The following is a 19,942-nucleotide window of genomic DNA, read 5'->3' on the forward strand; positions in this document are numbered from 1 at the left end:
GTGGTTAAAGAAAAGGACTTGTAACCAGGAGTTACCCGGTTCAAATCCCGGCTCACTCACGGACTCACTGTGTGGCACTGAGCAAGTCACTTAACCTCCTTGTGCTCCGTCTTTCGGGTGAGATGTATTTGTAAGTGACTCTGCAGCTGATGCATAGTTCACACATCCTAGTCCCTGAATGTCCCTGGATAAAGGTGTCTGCTAAATAAACTAATTATCTCTCGCTGTGTCTCTCTCCCCTGTGTGTGTGTGTCTCTCCTTTCTTTCTTTCTCTCTCTCTCTCTCTCTCTCTCTTTCTCTCTCTCTCAGATCGAGGAGGAGATGCTCTCGCTGCAGACTGAGCGCTCGGAGCGGATCCGATCCCTGCTGGAGCGCCAGGCCCGGGAGATCGAGGCATTCGACTCGGAGAGCATGCGCCTGGGCTTCAGTAACATGGCTCTGACAGGAATCCCCGCAGAGGCCTTCAACCAGGGGTACCCCGCCCCCCCCCAGGGCTGGACCTCTCGCCCTGTCCCCCGCAGCGGCTCCCACTGGAGCCACGCCGTGCACCCCCAAAACAGCGGGGCCCCCCCCTCCTGGAGGCAAGGCCCGGGGCAGGGCCAGAGTGCAAGCAGCTACCAGCAACACCACCACCAACACCACCAACAGCATCACTCAAACCTGCACCAGCTGCACCCCCACCACCCCTCTCACTCCTCTCACTCCTCTCACTCCCCTCACTCCTCCTCGCATCACTCCCCTCACACAGGGGGCAGGGAGGTGGTAGAGAGGGGAGGGGCGGAGAGGGTGGAGAGAGAGAGAGGAGGGGCCTGGTCATCCTCTTCATCCTCCTCTTCTCAAGCACACAGTCTCCAGTCTCTCCAGTCTCTGGCCCTGCCTTCCCCAGTGCAGGGGGCAGCTAGCATGGGCGGGGGGGGAGGTGGAGGGGGCTTGGGGGGCATGGGGGTGAGGGGCAGCAGCATGCTGGCTCTCAGGAACAGCCCCCAACCCCTCCGGAGAACAGCGTCAGGGGGAGGGGCAGCCGGTGGGGAGGGGGGCATCAGCAGAAGCACCTCTGTCACGTCTCAGATCTCAAACGGCTCGCACTTGTCATATTCGTGAGGGAGGAGAGGAGAGCAGAGAGGGGTGGAAATAGACTCCCACTGCACAGCAGTTTGATCCATTCCTGGTTTCACTAGGAGTTTAATAAGAAGACACACCTGAGCTTGTTACCTATACACACTGGGGCTGATCAAGCTGGTATTAAAACCTGGAATGGGTGACACTGCTGTGCAACAGGAGTCTGATTTCCATCCCTGGAGAGGAGAGAGCAAGAGAGGAGGAGGGGGGGGGGGGAGGGGAGGTTGTCTTCATTGTGGAGTCCTGGTGGAGACTTGAGAACCCAGTCCGTTTCTTTTTCTTTAAGTCAACCTTTTTGCAAGATCTTTACAAACTTCAAAAAAATTCTCTGAGGTTTTTTTTTTTTAGTTCATGGTGTATGGTGGCCTTGGTCAGCACTCCTTAAGGGAGGGCCCAGTGATAATGTTAATAAAGCTAATAAGAGGTAAGAGAATGGATTTTAAAAAAGTCTTGGTTGGCTGCTGTGGTATAACACTAGTCCAAATCATTCACTGGGACATATGTATGTATGTATGTACGTATGTAGCTATGTATCTATGTATATATGGATGAGAATCACACTACAGGATATTAAAACACCACCTTAGCCACATTGTGGCCCAAAACACTAACTACAACCTTTTTAAATGGAATTCTTGAAGGAAAGTTGTCATCGGAATATTGTTAGCTGGATAATAATAATAATAAAACTACAGGAAGCATATTTGTTATATAAATATTGGGCCAACATTTTTAACTTTCTATGTTTTTTTAATAACTCTCATGATGATGATGATTCTATTATAATTTTCAAGGAGTGGGGGTCGGGGGTGATGCACTAATATTCGAATGCTACAAAAAAAAAAATAATAATACAGAATATTAAGCCTGTTTCAATATTGCAAGTTAAAAATGTGTTTTTTTTATATATACTTCATAGAACCAGAACACATTAATTTCATTTTTTTATTGAGAAAGGAAGAAAGCCGAGTTTTGCAGAACAGTATCGCTGACTTTTGAGACAAACAGTCAATGAAAGAACACTTGAGGGCTGTTTTTTCATCTTTGTTTCATTGTGTGGTTCACATACTTGTGTGTCCATAACGATTAAACATTCACTAGTGCCGAATCTAGAAATACTAAAAGAAACTTAAGAAGTTCAATGGCATTTCCACTAGAAGTCTTTCTCGGTGTCTTCAGTGTAAACTCAATGTCCTTGTAGTCAAAACATCTGTCATTGAATTTACACTGAAGACACTTGAGAGACTTCTAGTGGAAACATCTGTCATTAAATTTACACTGAAGACACTTGAGAGACTTCTAGTGGAAACATCTGTCATTTAATTTTATGACGTTTCTTTTAGTGTTTCTAAAGAAAAGTGTGGATCATTTTAGATTTTTTTTTATATATATATATAGTTGATAAGAAAAAATATTACAGTCCCTTTTTTGTGATGTTTGCATTCTGAACGCTTACAATTCCTCAAATACTGTGTTACTTTAAGTTCAGGAGCAGCTCTTCAGTTCTGATTCATGTATAGGAGAGAGACGAGCTTCTCAAAGCCACGTGAAGCCAGGTTTTAAAACAATAAGAACTCGATATAGGAGGAGCAACAACCCAGAACCCCTCGGAACGATTGGAGCAAACACAGGAAGGAGGGGTAACTTGAAATAACGTTCAAATGTGTTGACATCGAAACTGAATTCTGCATGTCCTTCATAGTTTATCGATGGCGATGAGACTCAGAGGGTCTATAATGAAGATGCCAACTTTCAACCTGTACGAAATCTGAATATTCTTGAGAAATACGCTCTTGTGTGTGGTTGTGTGTAAACTTTGCTTTAGAACTCGGATTCCTCTTCTGCCAGAGTATTGGGGGTGCTGATTATGGGGGTGCGTTGAGGAACGGTAAATGAAAACTAAACGAGATCACAAGCTTAAATTATCATGAGGTAATTAATCTTCTGATCCGGATTGAACAGATTTTATTTATTGGTTTATTTCTTAATTTATTTCCTCCTTGTTCTCGAAGATCCACTGTAAATTACACGTAGATGCCAACACTAAATATACTTTTTTGTGCTTTTAATTTTGTTTGTTTTTCTTGAACTTTTTTTTTCATGAATACACACGCAATCAACTAGGACCATCTTCCAAATCATTTTATTTTTATTGTTTATTAACAAGCAAGATTTTTTTTTTTTAGGAATTCTTTATTTCTTGTTTAATTTACCTTGTTTTGCCAACAATGTCCACAAGAGGGCGTTTGTGAGCTGTTACTGTATAACTATTAGAAAAAGGCTGCACTTCCATTTAAGACGGGGGGGGGGGGCAGTGTGGGAGGGGGATGGGGCGAATGTATAGGGAAAGCAGGATTTAAATAAATACATAACAAAAAACAACTAATTGATCTTGTTTTTAATAAAAGTTATCATATGTGAAATGTGATGTATGTAATGTTCATAAAAAATGTGAATAGACGTTTTAAAAAAACAAAACAACAAAAAAATGTAATAATAATAATAATAACCTCTGTTGCTCTTTGGAAAACGTGTCTTTTTTATTATTCTCGAGTCTTGTGGTAATTCTTAATTCTATCATCATGTAAGCTTTTGAGAGCTTTGCCTTTCTATCTGGTGAAGCGATGGTGATGGAACTTGCTCAGTACCACCTGAAGCTCACACGTTGTTCAGATTATCAGAATCTGTCTGTCACACTTACATTGTTAAATACATCTAGAGAACTGATTGAAGAAACTCGCTAAGGGCGTTTAGCACAGGATATCGGACGCTGTGTTTGTAGGTCGCACATTTTCACACAAATCTATCACTTTCACATCTATCAAGAACGGTGTGGTGAAACTTGGTATGGACATTCTTTAACTTACAAGCTGTTGAGGCTAATATCAGAACACTACATTTACCTAAAGCACAAAAAAGTACCCTGTAATTGTGAATACACGACAATGTGTGGAGCAGATTAACCCACTAAGTGCCATTGTCCTCATTTGACAGGGGCTGCCTTGTAATTTTTTTAACACATTTTTAACTGACATAATCTACTTGTTATTTAAAGTTTCTCTAAATATATTGCTATGAACTATGATAAGTTACTCCTCTAATTTTGTTATCTGCAAAAGTTAAGTCTGAATGTACTGTTATAATTCTGCAAATACAGCCCTTCAGATGCTTTAATGACTCCTCAATATAAAATAAGTAACTGAAGCCTAAGAATGATCAAATAGATCATTCTTAGGCTTCAGTTACTTATTTTATATTGAGGAGTCATTAAAGCATCTGAAGGGCTGGTGTTTCTTCCTCCCCACAGTGATGATAAAGTGGCTTCATTTTCTATGTGTTGAGCTTCATAGCCGGTGTGAAATTCCACTGCTCTGACTAGGACAGGAAGACGTCTAACTGTCCTTAGCTGGCATTTTGAAACATTTGCAGTAAATAACATTATGTTAATACTTTGTATTACTTTGTAATTGTCCTTTGATACAATTTTGTATCACTAGCAAACAGGTGTGATTAATTGATTATAGATTGGATGATTCATTGATCAATAGAAAATGTCAAGATTAAATCCCCTAATGTGTTAAAAAAAATTACAGTACAGAAAGAAAACAATTATGTATAACATGTATATATGTATGTGTGTGTGTGTGTGTGTATATATATATATATATAATATATATATATATATATATATATATATATATATATATATATATATATAAAGTAAGTATTCACCACCCCCCCCCCCCCTTGGATGTTTTCACAGTTTGTTGTGTTACAACCTGAAATCTTGAAAAAATGGGGGGGGGGGTGAAAATGTGTGAAAAAACAAATCAATTAAAAAAAAAAAAAAAAAAACTGAAAAGTTTTCATTAGATAAGTATTCAACCCCTTTCCTATGACACTCCTAAATAAGCTCAGGTGCAACCAGCTGCCTTCAGAATTCACACAATAAGTTCAATTGAGTCCATCTGTGTGCAATAAAAGTGGGTCACATGATTTCAGATTAAATACGCCTGTCTCTGTAAGGTCCCACAGTTGGGTAGTGCATTCAAAGCAAAGATACTACCATGAAGACCAAGGAGCTTTCAAAACAACTCCGGGATAAAGTTGTGGAAAGGCACAGATCAGGGGAGGGGTATAAAAAGATTTCAAAGGCATTGAATATCCCTTGGAGCACAGTCACGTCGGTCATTAAGAAGTGGAAGGTATACGGCACCACCCAGAATCTGCTTAGAGCAGGCCGTCCCAAACTGAGCAGCCGGGTAAGAAGGGCATTGGTCAGAGAAGCCAGCAAGAGGCCAATGACAACTCTGAAAGACCTACAGCATTCCATGGCTAAGATGGAAAAAAAAATTTACATGTGTCAACAATAGCTCAGGTACTCCACAAATCTGGCCTGTATGGAAGAGTGGCAAGAAGGGAAGCCATTTCTGAAAAAAGCCCATGTAACATCCTGCTTGAAATGTGCAAAAAAGCATGTGGGAGACTGAAAAGATGTGGCAAAAGATTCTGTGGTCCAATGAAACAAAAATTGAATTATTTGGCCTAAATGCAAAGCGTTATGTCTGGCGCAAACCCAACACAGCACATCACCAGGTAACACCATCCCTACTGTGAAGCATGGTGGTGGCAGCATCATGCTATGGGGATGCTTTTCATCGGCAGGGACTGCGAAGTTTGTCAGGGTAGAGGGCGAAATGGATGGAGTTAAATACAGGTAAATCCTTGAGGAAAACCTGTTTCAGTCTGCAAAAGACCTAAGACTGGGACGGAGATTCACCTTTCAGCAGGACAATGACCCCAAGCACACAGCCAAAGCGACACTGGAGTGGCTTAAAAATAAGAAAGTGATGTCCTAGAGTGGCCAATCAAAGCCCGGACTTGAATCCAATTGAGAATCTGTGGCAAGACTTGAAGATTGCGGTCTACTGACGATCCCCATCCAACTTGACAGAGCTTGAACAATTTTGCCAAGAAGAATGGGCGAATATTGCACAATCCAGATGTGCAAACCTGGTAGAGACTTACCCCAAAAGACTCACAGCTGTAATTGCTGCCAAAGGTGGTTCTACCAAGTATTGACTCGGGGGGTGAATACTTATCTAATCAAGACATTTCAGTTTTTTTTTTCATTAACTGTTGTTTCACAATTCAAATTCTCTTACCTCTTTAAAGTGTTGAGTAGGTTGTGTAAAACAAAGGGGAAAAAATCCAATTTAAATGCATTTCAGGTTGTAACACAACAAACTGTGAAAACGTCCAAGGGGGGTGAATACTATAGGCACTGTATATATTAGTACTGAGGTTTTAGAGCAGTGGTACGCAATTACATTCTCTGGCGGGCCAGATAAGACAGTGTCCAAATCTTGGGGGGCCACAGGGGTTCAGGGTGTGCATAGTGGGAGTGGGGGTGGGGGGGTGGGGGGTTAAATGGTACTGAAAATCTTACTATCCAATCACACTTTACAAACAGTAACAAAACATTGCAACACTGCACTTGCACCAATCAACTAATAATACATCTCAAATAACTACTTAACATGATACAATGTTTGACTACCATTAATAATAAAAATATTAAGGAAAATATCACTTTCTGACCAATATTCAAACAACATCTTGCAAACAAATAATTATACAAATCTCACTGTAATGCTATTAAAACAGCATGTTATTCATTTTAATTTTATTAAAACTAGAAAATGTTCTGACAATTACTGTGCAGCCAGCATTCAAGTTAACTAACGAAAGCTCTTCTGTTGTTTAAGCATCTTACTAAGCGCCTGATTAAAAGTGTAGCGCGGTGTCTAAATATGCATGTTCTAGCTCCGATGTGTTTCAGCGTAAATGAAAAGTTTCTAAATTAAATACATGACATGACAGTAAACAGAGGGGAAAATAAACTTAAGTGCATATCCAGCGTGCCATCTTTAAAAAAAAAAAAATGTATTGGTCAAACGTAACAGTCAATCATCATATAACTTACAATACTAAGCTAAAGTACATTACTAATGTATTTAAGTTAAATTAATACAAAAACTACTTTCACTTTCCTGTTCCAATCACATGCTGCACAATTCCCAACTAAATCTTACAAAATTAAAGCAACTTCCAATACTACTTATCCTAAAATAATATGTAAAACTGTATCATGCCAGAATAGGTTGAAGGCTTTACTTTGCTCCACTGAATTAACTATAAAGCAGAGGATGTCAATCTTAAAATTATACTGTTTCCACGTGTGTATTTCAGCCAGAAACAGTACATAAGTAGACATCGCTTTTTTTCATTTCTTTTTTTATCCCTGCCATTGTAGTTTCTTCGCAATAGACAAAGTGGCAAATGACACATTTTCATGAAGTAACAGCATTACTGGGGTTTACTTTTTATTTTTTAAGCTGTGCATGCAAGTGAAAACTGTCAAATGTAACTTAAATAAACGCTTCAAAACTCTTCTTGTACAAAGAAAAAAAAAACACCATTTTGGTTTTTGTTTTTGATCCTATAAGTAGACATTAAAATTATACTCTTAAATTATGTTAATCTCACACATCACTTGCCATTTTAGACACAGACGTGGACTTTTGGTTTCGAATGAATGTGCAGCAATGTTTGTAAGAATATTCAGATAATTTTCACTGTACTGAAGAAAATAATATTACTACCGCTGTTTTCTTATTGCACAAAGCCTTCTTTCATTGCTCAACCAATGAGACACTAAAACTAAGCAAATGGGCAGAGATTTGTGAAAGAGTAAAGCGCATTTAAGGAAGTGTCCAGAGGGAAAAGAGGAGTTCTACAGGTGGTGTCTGAAGAGGTGAGTCTTGAGGAGGCGCCGGAACGTGGTCAGGGACTGGGCAGTCCTGACATCTGTAGGAAGGTCATTCCACCACTGCTGGGCGAGGGTGAAGAAGGAGCGGGCTTTGGAAGCAGGGGAGCGTAGAGGAGGTAGAGCCAGTCTTCTAGTGCAGGAGGAGCGGAGAGGTTGAGTGGGGGTGCAGTCTGGTCAAGGCATCTGTAGGCTAGTACAAGAGTCTTGAAATGGATGCGAGCGGTGATCAGCAGCCAGTGGAGTGAGCGAAGCAGGGGAGTTGCATGGGAGAATGTGAGGCTGAGAAAACACCAGGCAAGCAGCGGAGTTCTGGATGAGCTGGAGCGGACGGGTGGCGGACGCAGGGAGGCCAGCTAGGAGAGAGTTGCAGTAGTGTAGGCGGTAGAGTACCAGGGCTTGGACCAGGAGCTGGGTGGCGTAGTTGGTGATGAAGGGTCGGATATTTCGTATGTTGCTCAGGAAGAATCGGCAAGTGCGTGCCAGAGTGGAGATGTGCTGGGAATAAGAGAGGCAGGGGTACAGGGTACAGGGTGACTCCGAGGTTCTTAGCTGAGGAGGAGGGAAAGAGTGTGGTAGATTCCAGAGGAACGGAAATAGAGAGATCAGAGGAGGGGGAGGAGGAGGAGGGAAAGAAAAGGAGGTCAGATTTAGAGAGGTTGAGTTTGAGGTGAGTGCATCCAGGAGGAGATAGCAGACAGACAGGTAGAGATACGGGAGGGGATTGCTCGCTATCCCATAAAAATACAGGCAGTACAGTTTTCAGCTATAGGGCTCCTAAACTTTGTAATAAACTTCCTCGTTCCATAAGGGAAGCACCAGCCACTACTGTTTTTAAAACAAGACTAATTATAGTCTAGCCTATTTATGTTAAAAATAACTTGTCTGCACCTTTTATTGTTCTGTTCTTACTGGTCTATTGTATTCACTTTGTATTCCTGATGCTTGCTGGATTCACTTCTAAATTGACAATGTACTGTTTTTTTTATTTTTGTTAATCACAATGTGAAATGCTCTGTGACAATTCTATTGTGAAGGGCACTATAATAAATAAAGATGATTGATTGCTTGATTTTAAATCACAGACATTCCAGGTCCTTCCTTGTAGTATGTCCCCTGCAATTACCTTAAGAAGGAGACTAACATTAGGTTATTATCATAATCCTGGTTCCCTGAAATAGAAATGTAGCCATTACCGAACAGGATATATCTCTTATAGCCTGAATTACCTGCGCATTTCTATCAAAGCTGTTCCTTTAAGAGCCCAGAATGCGTCAGACATTAGCGACCTTGAAGGGTAATGGTTACATTTCTATTTCAGTGGACCAGGGTTATGATAATAACCTAACATTCCCTTTCAAGTACAAAATATAACCGTTACGGAATGGGATACAATACCCAAGCCGTCGCAAGTGAAGGACTTGCAGCACCGGTAGATAAACTACCTTTAGCATTGTGGCTGAAAGGCCGATTGAGGGTCTATGACATATAATACACAGTACAGTGAGGGGAACCCTCATGCAGTGTTATATGCTGCAAAGTTTTGAATTTAAATCAAGGGAAGTAATGTTAAAACTTTACAATGCATTAGTAAGACCTCACCTAGAATATTGTGTTCAGTTCTGGTCACCACACTACATAAAGGATATTGCTTCTCTAGAAATAGTGCAAAGAAGAGCAACCAGAATTATCCCGGGTTTAAAAGGCATGTCGTATGCAGACAGGCTCAAAGAATTTAATCTGTTCAGTCTTCAACAAAGACGACTACGCGGTGATCTGATTCAAGCATTCAAAATTCTAAAAGGTATTGACAATGTCGACCCAGGGGACTTTTTTGACCTGAAAAAGAAACAAGGACCAGGGGTCACAAATGGAGATTAGATGAAGGGGCATTCAGAACAGAAAATAGGAGGCACTTTTTTACACAGAGAATTGTGAGGGTCTGGAACCAACTCCCCAGTAATGTCCTTCAAGAAGCTGCTTGATGAGATTCTGGGATCAATAATCTACTAACAACCAAACGAGCAAGATGGGCTGAATGGCCTCCTCTCGTTTGCAACTGTGAGGGCCATAGAATGAGCAGCCTGATTATTGGTTGGCCTACCTGTATTTATTTGGTGTCTCCTTCCCTCTCTTTTCTGTTTAAGTTTTTTTATACATTATGCATTTTTATACATTACGTTTTTGTTATATGTATCTGTAAAAAAAAAACTATGATATATATATATATATATATATATATATATATATATATATATATATATATATATATGTTTGTTCATTTTTTCCAATTGCCATGTTTATGTGATTAGCATTGCAGTGTTGGTGTGCTCCTTGAAGGGTTATCTAGAGATATACTGGGTAGTTTCTTCTACTATAGTTTTACTTGACATTGCTTGTTCTACCAACCTGGATGTTTTAGTTTTCTTACTGTTGAGTCAGGGTTGATATTTGCCAGATTTTTTTATCTTACTTAAGAGTTACTGTTCTGATTACTCCAGGGTACACCTGTTCTTAGTACTATATATAAATAGATATAATCAACCTATCCTGTTTAAAATTTACTCCCTTGGTTCTCGTGAAATCCTTGTTTTTTGCTGTAGCGCTTTACCTGCTGGGACTGTGGTATTGAATGTTTTATGCCCGGTGCTAGTATACACTAATGGCCTAGGTGTTTTGTTATTGTACACTAGGTAAGTTTGTTACAAGGTCTTACTAATGCATTGTAAAGATTTAACATTACTTCCCTTGATTTAAATTCAACACTTCTCACAATATATCCAAGCATCTTGTTGGCCTTTTTTACAGCTTCCCCACATTGTCTAGATGAAGACATTTCTGAGCCAACATAAACTCCTAGGTCTTTTTCATAGATCCTTTCTTCAATTTCAGTATCTCCCATATGATATTTATAATGCACATTTTTATTGCCTGCGTGCAGTACTTTGCACTTTTCTCTATTAAATGTCATTTGTGATGTGTCTGCCCAGTTCTGAATGCTGTCTAGATCATTTTGAATGACCTTTGCTGCTGCAACAGTGTTTGCCACTCCTCCTATTTTTGTGTCATCTGCATATTTAACAAGTTTGCTTACTATACCAGAATCTAAATCATTAATGTAAATTAGGAATAGCAGAGGCCCTAATACTGATCCCTGTGGTACACCACTGGTTACCTCGCTCCATTTTGAGGTTTCTCCTCTAATCAGTACTTTCTGTTTTCTACATGTTAACCACTCCCTAATCCATGTGCATGCATTTCCTTGAATCCCTACTGCGTTCATCTTTTATGCGGGACTTCAATCAAGCAGGTTAGTTAGACATGATCTCCCTTTCCTAAAACCATGCTGACTGTATCCCAGGATATTGTTCCCTTATCCAGGGCGACTTACAATTGTTACAAGATATCACATTATACAGATATCACATTATTTTTTACATAGAATTACCCATTTATACAGTTGGGTTTTTTACTGGAGCAATCTAGGTAAAGTACCTTGCTCAAGGGTACAGCAGCAGTGTCCCCCACCTGGGATTGAACCCACGACCTTCTGGTCAAGATTCCAGAGCCCTAACCACTACTCCACACTGCTGCCCATACCAGCAACAGCGACAGCATTGCCCATACATGCTACAGCACCAGCGCACAAACCATGTCTACAATTACAATGTGCTTTAGGGCAGACCCGACATGTCGGAAAACTTTTAAGGATAAAGGTTTCCTTAAAGATTACTAAATCTTCTGAGTATCACTTCAAACTCCCTAATGAGCAGTTAATGAGGAGATAACAAGACACAGATTCGTGATTTTGCGGTGTTTCATACTCAACTCCACGTTATATAGTACGGTGTGTAAGAAGTGTCTTGTGTATCACAAACATTCATTAATCGTGCCTTAAACGTCCCATATTAAGAAATTTCAGCACCGACAGTTTTGAGTATAGAGCACATTGTTTACAATTAAGGAACATATTACTTAGTTTACGTTACTCAGTGAATGCTTTGTTTTATTGAGATATTTTCAAACATTTAAAACCCTTTTAAAGGAAACTGATAAGAAAATATACAGTATAATTTAAAATGCATTAAGGTGAGTAATAAACTGACTCCGTTGTGATGGAGCAGTTGGTTCAAACAATTTAACAGCAAATGCTGGAGTACACTGCAGTCAAACCTGTCCTTCCACACTCTGGACTGTAAAGACCGTGAAGGAAAGAAAACAGTCAAACTTGAATTCCAAGGTATTGAATTGCTGACAAACCTGCACCCGCAGACCCAGCCCAGCTTAACAGAAACTGAAAGTCCACTGCTCTCTTCATGCCTGAAAACAAGCACAAAGGTTAACCTCTTATCTGTGAACCAACGTGTGTTTTACAAGAATTGTTACAAGATATCACATTATTTCACATTATATAGGTATCACATTATTTTTTACATACAATTACCCATTTATACAGTTGGGTTTTTACTGGAGCAATCTAGGTAAAGTACCTTGCGCAAGGGTACAGCAGCAGTGTCCCCCACCTGGGATTGAACCCACGACCCTCCGGTCAAGATTCCAGAGCCCTAACCACTACTCCACACTGCTGCCCATATCATCTTAGACGATCTTGCCTTACAACAATCAAAACATGCTTCAATGTCCTTTCTCATCTCTCGTGAACAATGGAACAGAACATTCTTTAACAAAACTGTACCTAGGAGGTTTGGGGTAGACTGCCCAAACTCCAGGTGATTGCTAGGGGGTTATTCTGCCCCTTAGTCTCTGTGACAATCACGTCTAAACTAAGGCTTTACAAATCAAGTCTCTGGGGTGATCTGTGGGAATGGTCAAAGCGACAGAGCTGTTCCTGAGGGGGTTCTAGAATAGGCGCAACCTGACCTTGGCTTGCTTCAACAGGAACGGCACTGGAACTGGCTGGTGGGTTGTTCATGAATTCACAGGACATGTCAGGAGCTGTGTCTGTAGGGTAATCACATTATTATTATTATTATTATTATTATTTATTTCTTAGCAGACGCCCTTATCCAGGGCGACTTACAATCGTAAGCAAATACATTTCAAGTGTTACAATACAAGTAATACAATAAGAGCAAGAAATACAATAACTTTTGTACAAGCAAAGTACAAGTGTGACAAACCACAATTCAATAATACAGCAGATAATAGTGATAGTTACATCAGGATATGATTAAATAGTGATAGTTACATCAGGATGTGATTAAATACAAAGTACTACAGGTTAAACACTTGGCAGATTACAGTATTCTGAAGTACAGGATTAAATGCAGTAAAATAGGGGGCAGATAAGAGCAAAATAAAGCACATTTACATGAAGGGTGATAGTGTCCCAGGATACAAACAGAGGAGTTCTACAGGTGCTCTTTGAAGAGGTGAGTCTTGAGGAGGCGCCGGAATGTGGTCAGGGACTGGGCAGTCCTGACATCTGTAGGAAGGTCATTCCACCACTGCGGAGCAAGGGTGGAGAAGAAGCGGGTTCTGGAGGCAGGGGAGCGTAGCGGAGGTAGAGCTAGTCTTCTAGTGCAGGCGGAGCGGAGAGGTCGAGTGGGGGTGTAGGGAGAGATGAGGGTCTGGAGGTAGCTGGGTGCAGTCTGGTCAAGGCATCTGTAGGCTAGTACAAGAGTCTTGAACTGGATGCGAGCGGTGATCGGGAGCCAGTGGAGCGAGCGGAGTAGTGGAGTAGCGTGGGCGAAGCGAGGCAGAGAGAACACCAGGCGGGCAGCAGAGTTCTGGATGAGCTGGAGCGGACGGGTGGCGGACGCAGGGAGGCCAGCCAGGAGGGAGTTGCAGCAGTCTAGGCGGGAGAGTACCAGGGCCTGGACCAGGAGCTGGGTAGCATAGTTGGTGAATCACATGTCCTTGAGGCAGGCAGTGAAGCGTTGGTCACAGGTAGATCTCGTGTTTGTGGGGACGCTTCTCTTGTTCAAACATGGTCCACATGTTTGCGCATGACTCTGTTCTCAACCTGAACTTGGAATGACAAATGACCTGTTTCATTGGTGAAGGTTCCTGGTATCCACCGCGGACCACTTCCAAAGTTACGCACGTACACAGGGTCTCCGGCCTTAAATGTATGAGTACTACTGTTTTGGTCATGATTCGCTTTCTGCTCGCTCTGTTTGCGTCTCACCTTCCCCTCGAAATTAGGAAACACCAAATCCAGGCATGTTCTCAAGCGACAGTAGAGCCAGTAGTAGTTTGAGGTGTCGTGCGGTAACTGAGAAGGAATCTTGAAAGACGAGACTCTAAAGTACCGCCAGACAAGTTCTTCACTACTGCTTTAAAGGTCTGGATGGCCCTCTCGGCGAGTCCATTTGAAGAAGGGTGATATGGCGTTGTCTTAATGTGATGGATGCCGTTCAGCGTCATGAATTTCTGAAATTCTGTTCCATTGTCCGAGACAATAATCTCAGGCAAGCCATGTATACTGAATGAGTGATATAACCTTTTAATGGTTGCAGTTGAAGTTGGCGATCTCTATCCACTTTGAATGTGCATCAGTGAGCAACAGGAACACAGTGCCTAAGAAAGGACCTACATAATCAACATGCAGTCTTACCTATTCACAGCCTGGCCATTCCCATGGGTGAAGTTCAGCTGTAAAAGGCAGTTTTTGGAGTTGTTGGCATAGTGAATATTGCCTAACTCTGTGCTCAATGTCGCTGTCTATGCCTGGCCACCAGACATAACTGCGGGCCAACGCTTTCATCCTTGACACTCCAGGGTGCGTACTGTGTAGCTCCACCAGTATTGGTTCTCTGCCCTGTGGGGGAATCACAACTCTGGAACCCCACAATAAGATTCCGTCTTGAGAGCTCAATTCAGTGCTTCTGGAATAAAATGGACGCAGGTCATCAGCAGGTCAAGTCTTGATTTGTACAGCACATACAGGCGATGAATCCAAGAAATTCAATAACAGCACTAATTCTTGTGGAACCTGTGTGCTAGTTGGAGAATCGGGCAACGGGAGATGGCTGTGCGCATCTGCATTCGCTATGTCCGAGCCAGGACAGTACATGAATGTGTATTCATAAGCTGATAATGTCAAGCCCAACGTTGGATTCTAGCTGTAGCTATAGGTGGAATAGATTTGTCTTCGTCGAACAAGCCTGTCAGTGGCTTATGGTCGTACACAATTGTGAAATGTCGTCCGTGCAGGTATTGGTGGAACTTTTTGACACAAAATACAGTTGAGAGACCTTCTTTCTTCAGCTGAGAATAGTCTTTTTCAGCTTCAGAGAATGTTCTGGACACATTTGGCCTGTCCGACCCGTCTTCCATGAGATGCGATAGTACGGCTGCTATGCCATAGGGGGATGCGTCACACGTCAACACTAGTTCCTTCTGTGGGTCATAATGTACCAGCAAGCATGAAGAATGGAGCAGTTCCTTGGATGTTTGGAACACTTCTTCTTGCTTTGAACCCCAAGACCAGAGATGATTTTTCCTCATCAGCAGGTGTAGCGGTGCCAGCACAGTAGACATATTCGGTCAGAAACAACTGTAATAATTTATCATCCCAAAAATGATTTGAGTTCCATCACATTACAGGGTGGTGGTGCATGTTTAATGGCCTGGACTTTTTCTTCAACTGGATGAAGCCCCGAAGCGTCCACTCTGTGGCCCAGGTATGTGACTTCAGGTGCCTGGAATGTACATTTGTATCGCTTCAGACGCACGCCTGCTTCCACAAATCTTTTCAATACTTTTTCAAGGTTGGCTAAATGGTCAGCTACTGTCTGACCAGTGATGAGGACGTCATCCAAGTACACGACAACATGTGGGATTCCCTATAGCAGATGCTATGGTTCACTGGAAAATTGCACACGCACTTGCACTACATCACCATGCCAAGCTTGGTCACTGAGTTTGCTTCTCTAGCTAACACACAGCGTTTTGCACTCACAGCAATCCTCCAAACCCTGACTAAGCCAGTACAGCTTTTTGCAAGTTTTTAAGTGAAAATGATGCAACTTGCATACTCGCAGCAAAAAAAAAAAGTATGCTGGAGATCTCCCAGGGTTCTTTTGATTTAATTATCTTTAACATATCTGGTTTCGGCTGTCAGCCATACAATCCGTACAAATCTCAGCACAAGGTGGCATTTTCCAACCGTCGGCTGCCAACATTGTATCAGGCCAACATCAGAATGCTATCTGTAATATTGCAGGAGTTACGCACCAGCAGCAGTGAACACTGTACGCTTTTCACCATAACCAACAGTGTGTCACTGACGCTGGCATGCGTATCGGGTGCAGGTTTGTCAGCAATTCAATACCTTGGAATTCAAGTTTGACTGTTTTCTTTCCTTCACGGTCTTTACAGTCCAGAGTGTGGAAGGACAGGTTTGACTGCAGTGTACTCCAGCATTTGCTGTTAAATTGTTTGAACCAACTGCTCCATCACAACGGAGTCAGTTTATTACTCACCTTAATGCATTTTAAATTATATTGTATATTTTCTTATCAGTTTCCTTTAAGAAGGTTTTCAATATTGTTTTTTAACTTGAAAATATCTAAATATAAAACAAAGCATTCACTGAGTAACAGTTTGTGACAGAAATATAATGAGTTTTGGTTGTAAATTTCCCTCCTGACCTGTGAGGGTGCTAAGCAGCGAAAGGGGAAGACTTTGGACGGGCTGGCCTGACAGTTCTTTCCCCGGGTCGGGAAGTCGGTCAGTCTGGAAGAAGGTGAGACTCCGTTGCAGGAACGTATTGACCCGGAAGGGAAACAACGTAGCAGCTGCAGATCGTAGAGACAGCTGCACTCGTTTACCAAGGGGTCATGCGTGATAGCATAAAGGGGATGGAGGATCGTAAATCTTTTCCTTCTCATGGTTCAGAGAGACAAGGAACTGGAAGGACCGGGAGAGTTCCCAATTGTATTGAAAAAAGAGTTTGTGAGTGTTTTGTTTGTTTTTGTCGCTGTTAGTAATTGTCTTTTGTTTTTGTAAATTCACTAGACGGCTAACACGTCTCCGGAGCTGTCACCTTGGGCCAGCGCTACCCGGAACAACAACACCACAGTCACTGTTATTTGTTATCACCCACTTTGAGCGATACTGCACGCACCCGGACTGGTGACTGTGTATTGTATTATTGTGGGGCAGATAACGTGTATTATTATTTGGTCTGCAAACCATTTATTATCGTTTCCTTCCGTGCTCTACACATTGGTGTGTATTGCCGGAGGATTATTGTTTGGTCGCCAGACTGGGAGTTTTACAAATAAAAATACCCCTTTTCCAATCCAGATTACAGTTTCCTTTGTGTGATTATTTCTGCACTGCATCACCTTTGCACCTGTTTCTAATCAGCAGCCACTTTGCCACATGGTTACATGTTCCATAATTGTAAACAATATATTTTAAAATAAATGTGGTAATTGAAATACAATTTAAAGTGGGTAGCTATTAATTGTGACGATTTTACAAAGTTTTTGATGGCAAGGCTGTCTGTAGCTTTGCATGCAGCCAAAAGGTGCCTGTTTCTCTGGAAGAGACAAGATAAGATCTAGTTCTTTTGAGTTCAAAGAACCCTTTGTTTTCTAAAGTGTTGTTGCAGATTTGAGCATAGGCGTGAAACAGGATCAAACCCAAAAGAAACCAGTTCTCAACTAGCTGCTGGTGCAAGATAGGGGGGCTAGCTTTATCTTATCTAAACCTCTGTAGATCTGTATTGTGGGGCTCTTATCAAACTCTCACTGACTGGCACTTAATGTTGTTTCATCGATAAGAGTCCTGTAGGGTTAGACCTGCAGTTTTGTTTTGTTTCAAGGTTTCTACATGCAGTTTGTATGTGATTACATTCTATCCTGTTTTCGTTAGGTTTGCTTTTGTTCCAGAATTAAACTGTTTTGATTGAAGATCACCTGAAGAAGACTGAATTATTACACCGTGTAACAATTTTTTTTTTTTTTGGTTCCTGGGTAGTAAGTGTTATTTCCTAATTGCTTATGCCTCAAAAGTATAGAAAATGGCTATTATTCCCCACAAACTTTGCTTTTGTGACCAGGACAGTGATATTTTGAAATGTACCTATTTTCCAGAACATTCCAGATAGATTCAGTGCTGAGTAAACTTGGAATAACTTCTAGAACTTTATAGAACTTTCCAGTAATATAAATAGTAGTATAAATACAGGGGCCTTAAGCCCACCAGTTCAGTTTAGTTCCAGCTGCCTAAGTGGATACATATCTGCATTTTTCTGAGATGGCATCAAGGTCATAGGAGACTTCAAAATGGTGGCATTCCTGATGGGTCTCCAAGGCGGTTTTACCAAGTTTCCCTGCTATCTTTGCCTTTGGGACAGCAGGGACACCAAGGCGCACTACCACAGACGGGACTGGCCACAGCGGACCGAGTTCTCTGTGGGGAGGAACAACGTCAAGTGGGAGCCACTGGTGGACCCCCGGAAGGTGCTGATGCCACCACTGCACATCAAATTGGGCCTTATGAAACAATTTGTCAGAGCTCTAGATAAGGAGTTGGCAGCCTTCAAGTACCTTCAAGACTTCTTCCCTAAGCTGTCTGAGGCAAAGGTCAAAGCCTGTGTCTTCATCGGACCACAGATAAAGAAGATCCTGGAGTGCAATGAATTCCCCAAGAAGCTCACTAGTAAGGAGAAAGCGGCTTGGAACAGCTTTGTCGCAGTGGTTCGGGGCTTCCTGGGCAATCACTAGGCCGAAAACTATGTGGAGCTGGTTGAGACTCTGGTGAAGAACTACGGCACAATGGGCTGTAGGATGTCCCTCAAAGTCCATATCCTTGATGCTCATCTTGATAAATTCAAGGAGAACATGGGAGCATACTCGGAGGAGCAAGGCGAGCGCTTCCACCAGGATATACTGGACTTTGAACGCCGCTACCAAGGACAGTATAACGAGAACATGATGGGAGACTACATTTGGGGGATGATTCGTGAAAGTGATTTACAGTATAATCATAAATCTCGAAAAACTACTCACTTCTAAATCTTTTGTAGTCATTTTTGTATTACTTTAGTATAAATACATATTAATTTGGATTCATATGTTGTTTTTTTCTGACTTTATGTGAACAAAAAGACACAAATTCGCCCGTTTTCTCATTGGAAATAGGCAAATTTCAAAATAACACTGTCCTGGTCACAAAAGCAAAGTTTGTGGGGAATAATAGCCATTTTCTATACTTTTGAGGCATAAGCAATTAGGAAATAACACTTACTACCCAGGAACAAAAATTGTGTTACACTGTGTTATTTTTACAACAACAACAACATTTCATTTATATAGCGCCCTTCATAACAAGTATCCCAGGCACTTCACAGAGGAAAAAAATAAATAAAAAGAGAGTTATACAAAAGCCAAATCAAATAAGTACGCCTTAAGACGAGTTTTAAAAATCACTAAAATGTCGGAATTTCTTATAATATTTGGGAGGGAATTCCAGTTTGGGAGCATGGACACTGAAAGCCCTGTCCCCTTGAGTGCGCAGCCGAGATTTCAGAACAACCAACAAACCAGCTTCTGAAGAACGTCAATTTCGGGAGGGGGCATAGGAGACAATCAAGTCAGGAGTGTATGCAGGTGCCGTGCCATGTAAGGCTTTATAAGTTAAAAGAGCAATTTTAAAATCTATTCTAAACTTTGATGTTGGTGGAAGCCAGACTGAAATGGCTCCAAGACATCATTTAAAACTAAATGTTCCTGCAGTTGAGAAACCACCACACGCTCTAAGATCTTGGACAGAAAAGGCAGATTGGAAATAGGCCTATAGTTATTGAACACACTAGGGTCCAGAGTGGGCTTCTTTAACAGAGGATCAAGTATGGCTTGTTTTAAGAGTGCAGGAACCACTCCATTTTGGAGAGAATAATTTATATTTTTTGTTATAATAGGTCCTGTTGCAGCAATACTTGAACTAATTAATACAGAGGGTACAGGATCTAGTGAAGAGGTTGTAGGCTTCATATCCAAAACACATTTAGTGACT

At 41.5% G+C, this 19,942-nt stretch overlaps 1 protein-coding gene across 2 annotated transcripts in view; it reads left to right on the forward strand.

The window, feature by feature from the left end:
* Window positions 1-3,649, forward strand: part of LOC117399038 (serine/threonine-protein kinase TAO2-like) — a 75,594-nt gene extending 71,945 nt beyond the window's left edge. For both annotated transcript variants that reach the window (XM_033998185.3, XM_033998184.3), the window contains one exon: window positions 310-3,649. In XM_033998185.3, coding sequence (XP_033854076.1) covers window positions 310-1,101 — 792 coding nt within the window. In that variant the 3' untranslated portion in view covers window positions 1,102-3,649. The remainder of the gene's footprint in view (window positions 1-309) is intronic.
* The last annotated feature ends 16,293 nt before the right edge of the window (window positions 3,650-19,942 follow it).

This window comes from Acipenser ruthenus, chromosome 44 (assembly GCF_902713425.1).
Source record: "Acipenser ruthenus chromosome 44, fAciRut3.2 maternal haplotype, whole genome shotgun sequence".
In the NCBI taxonomy this organism is placed as follows: Eukaryota; Metazoa; Chordata; class Actinopteri; order Acipenseriformes; family Acipenseridae; genus Acipenser; species Acipenser ruthenus.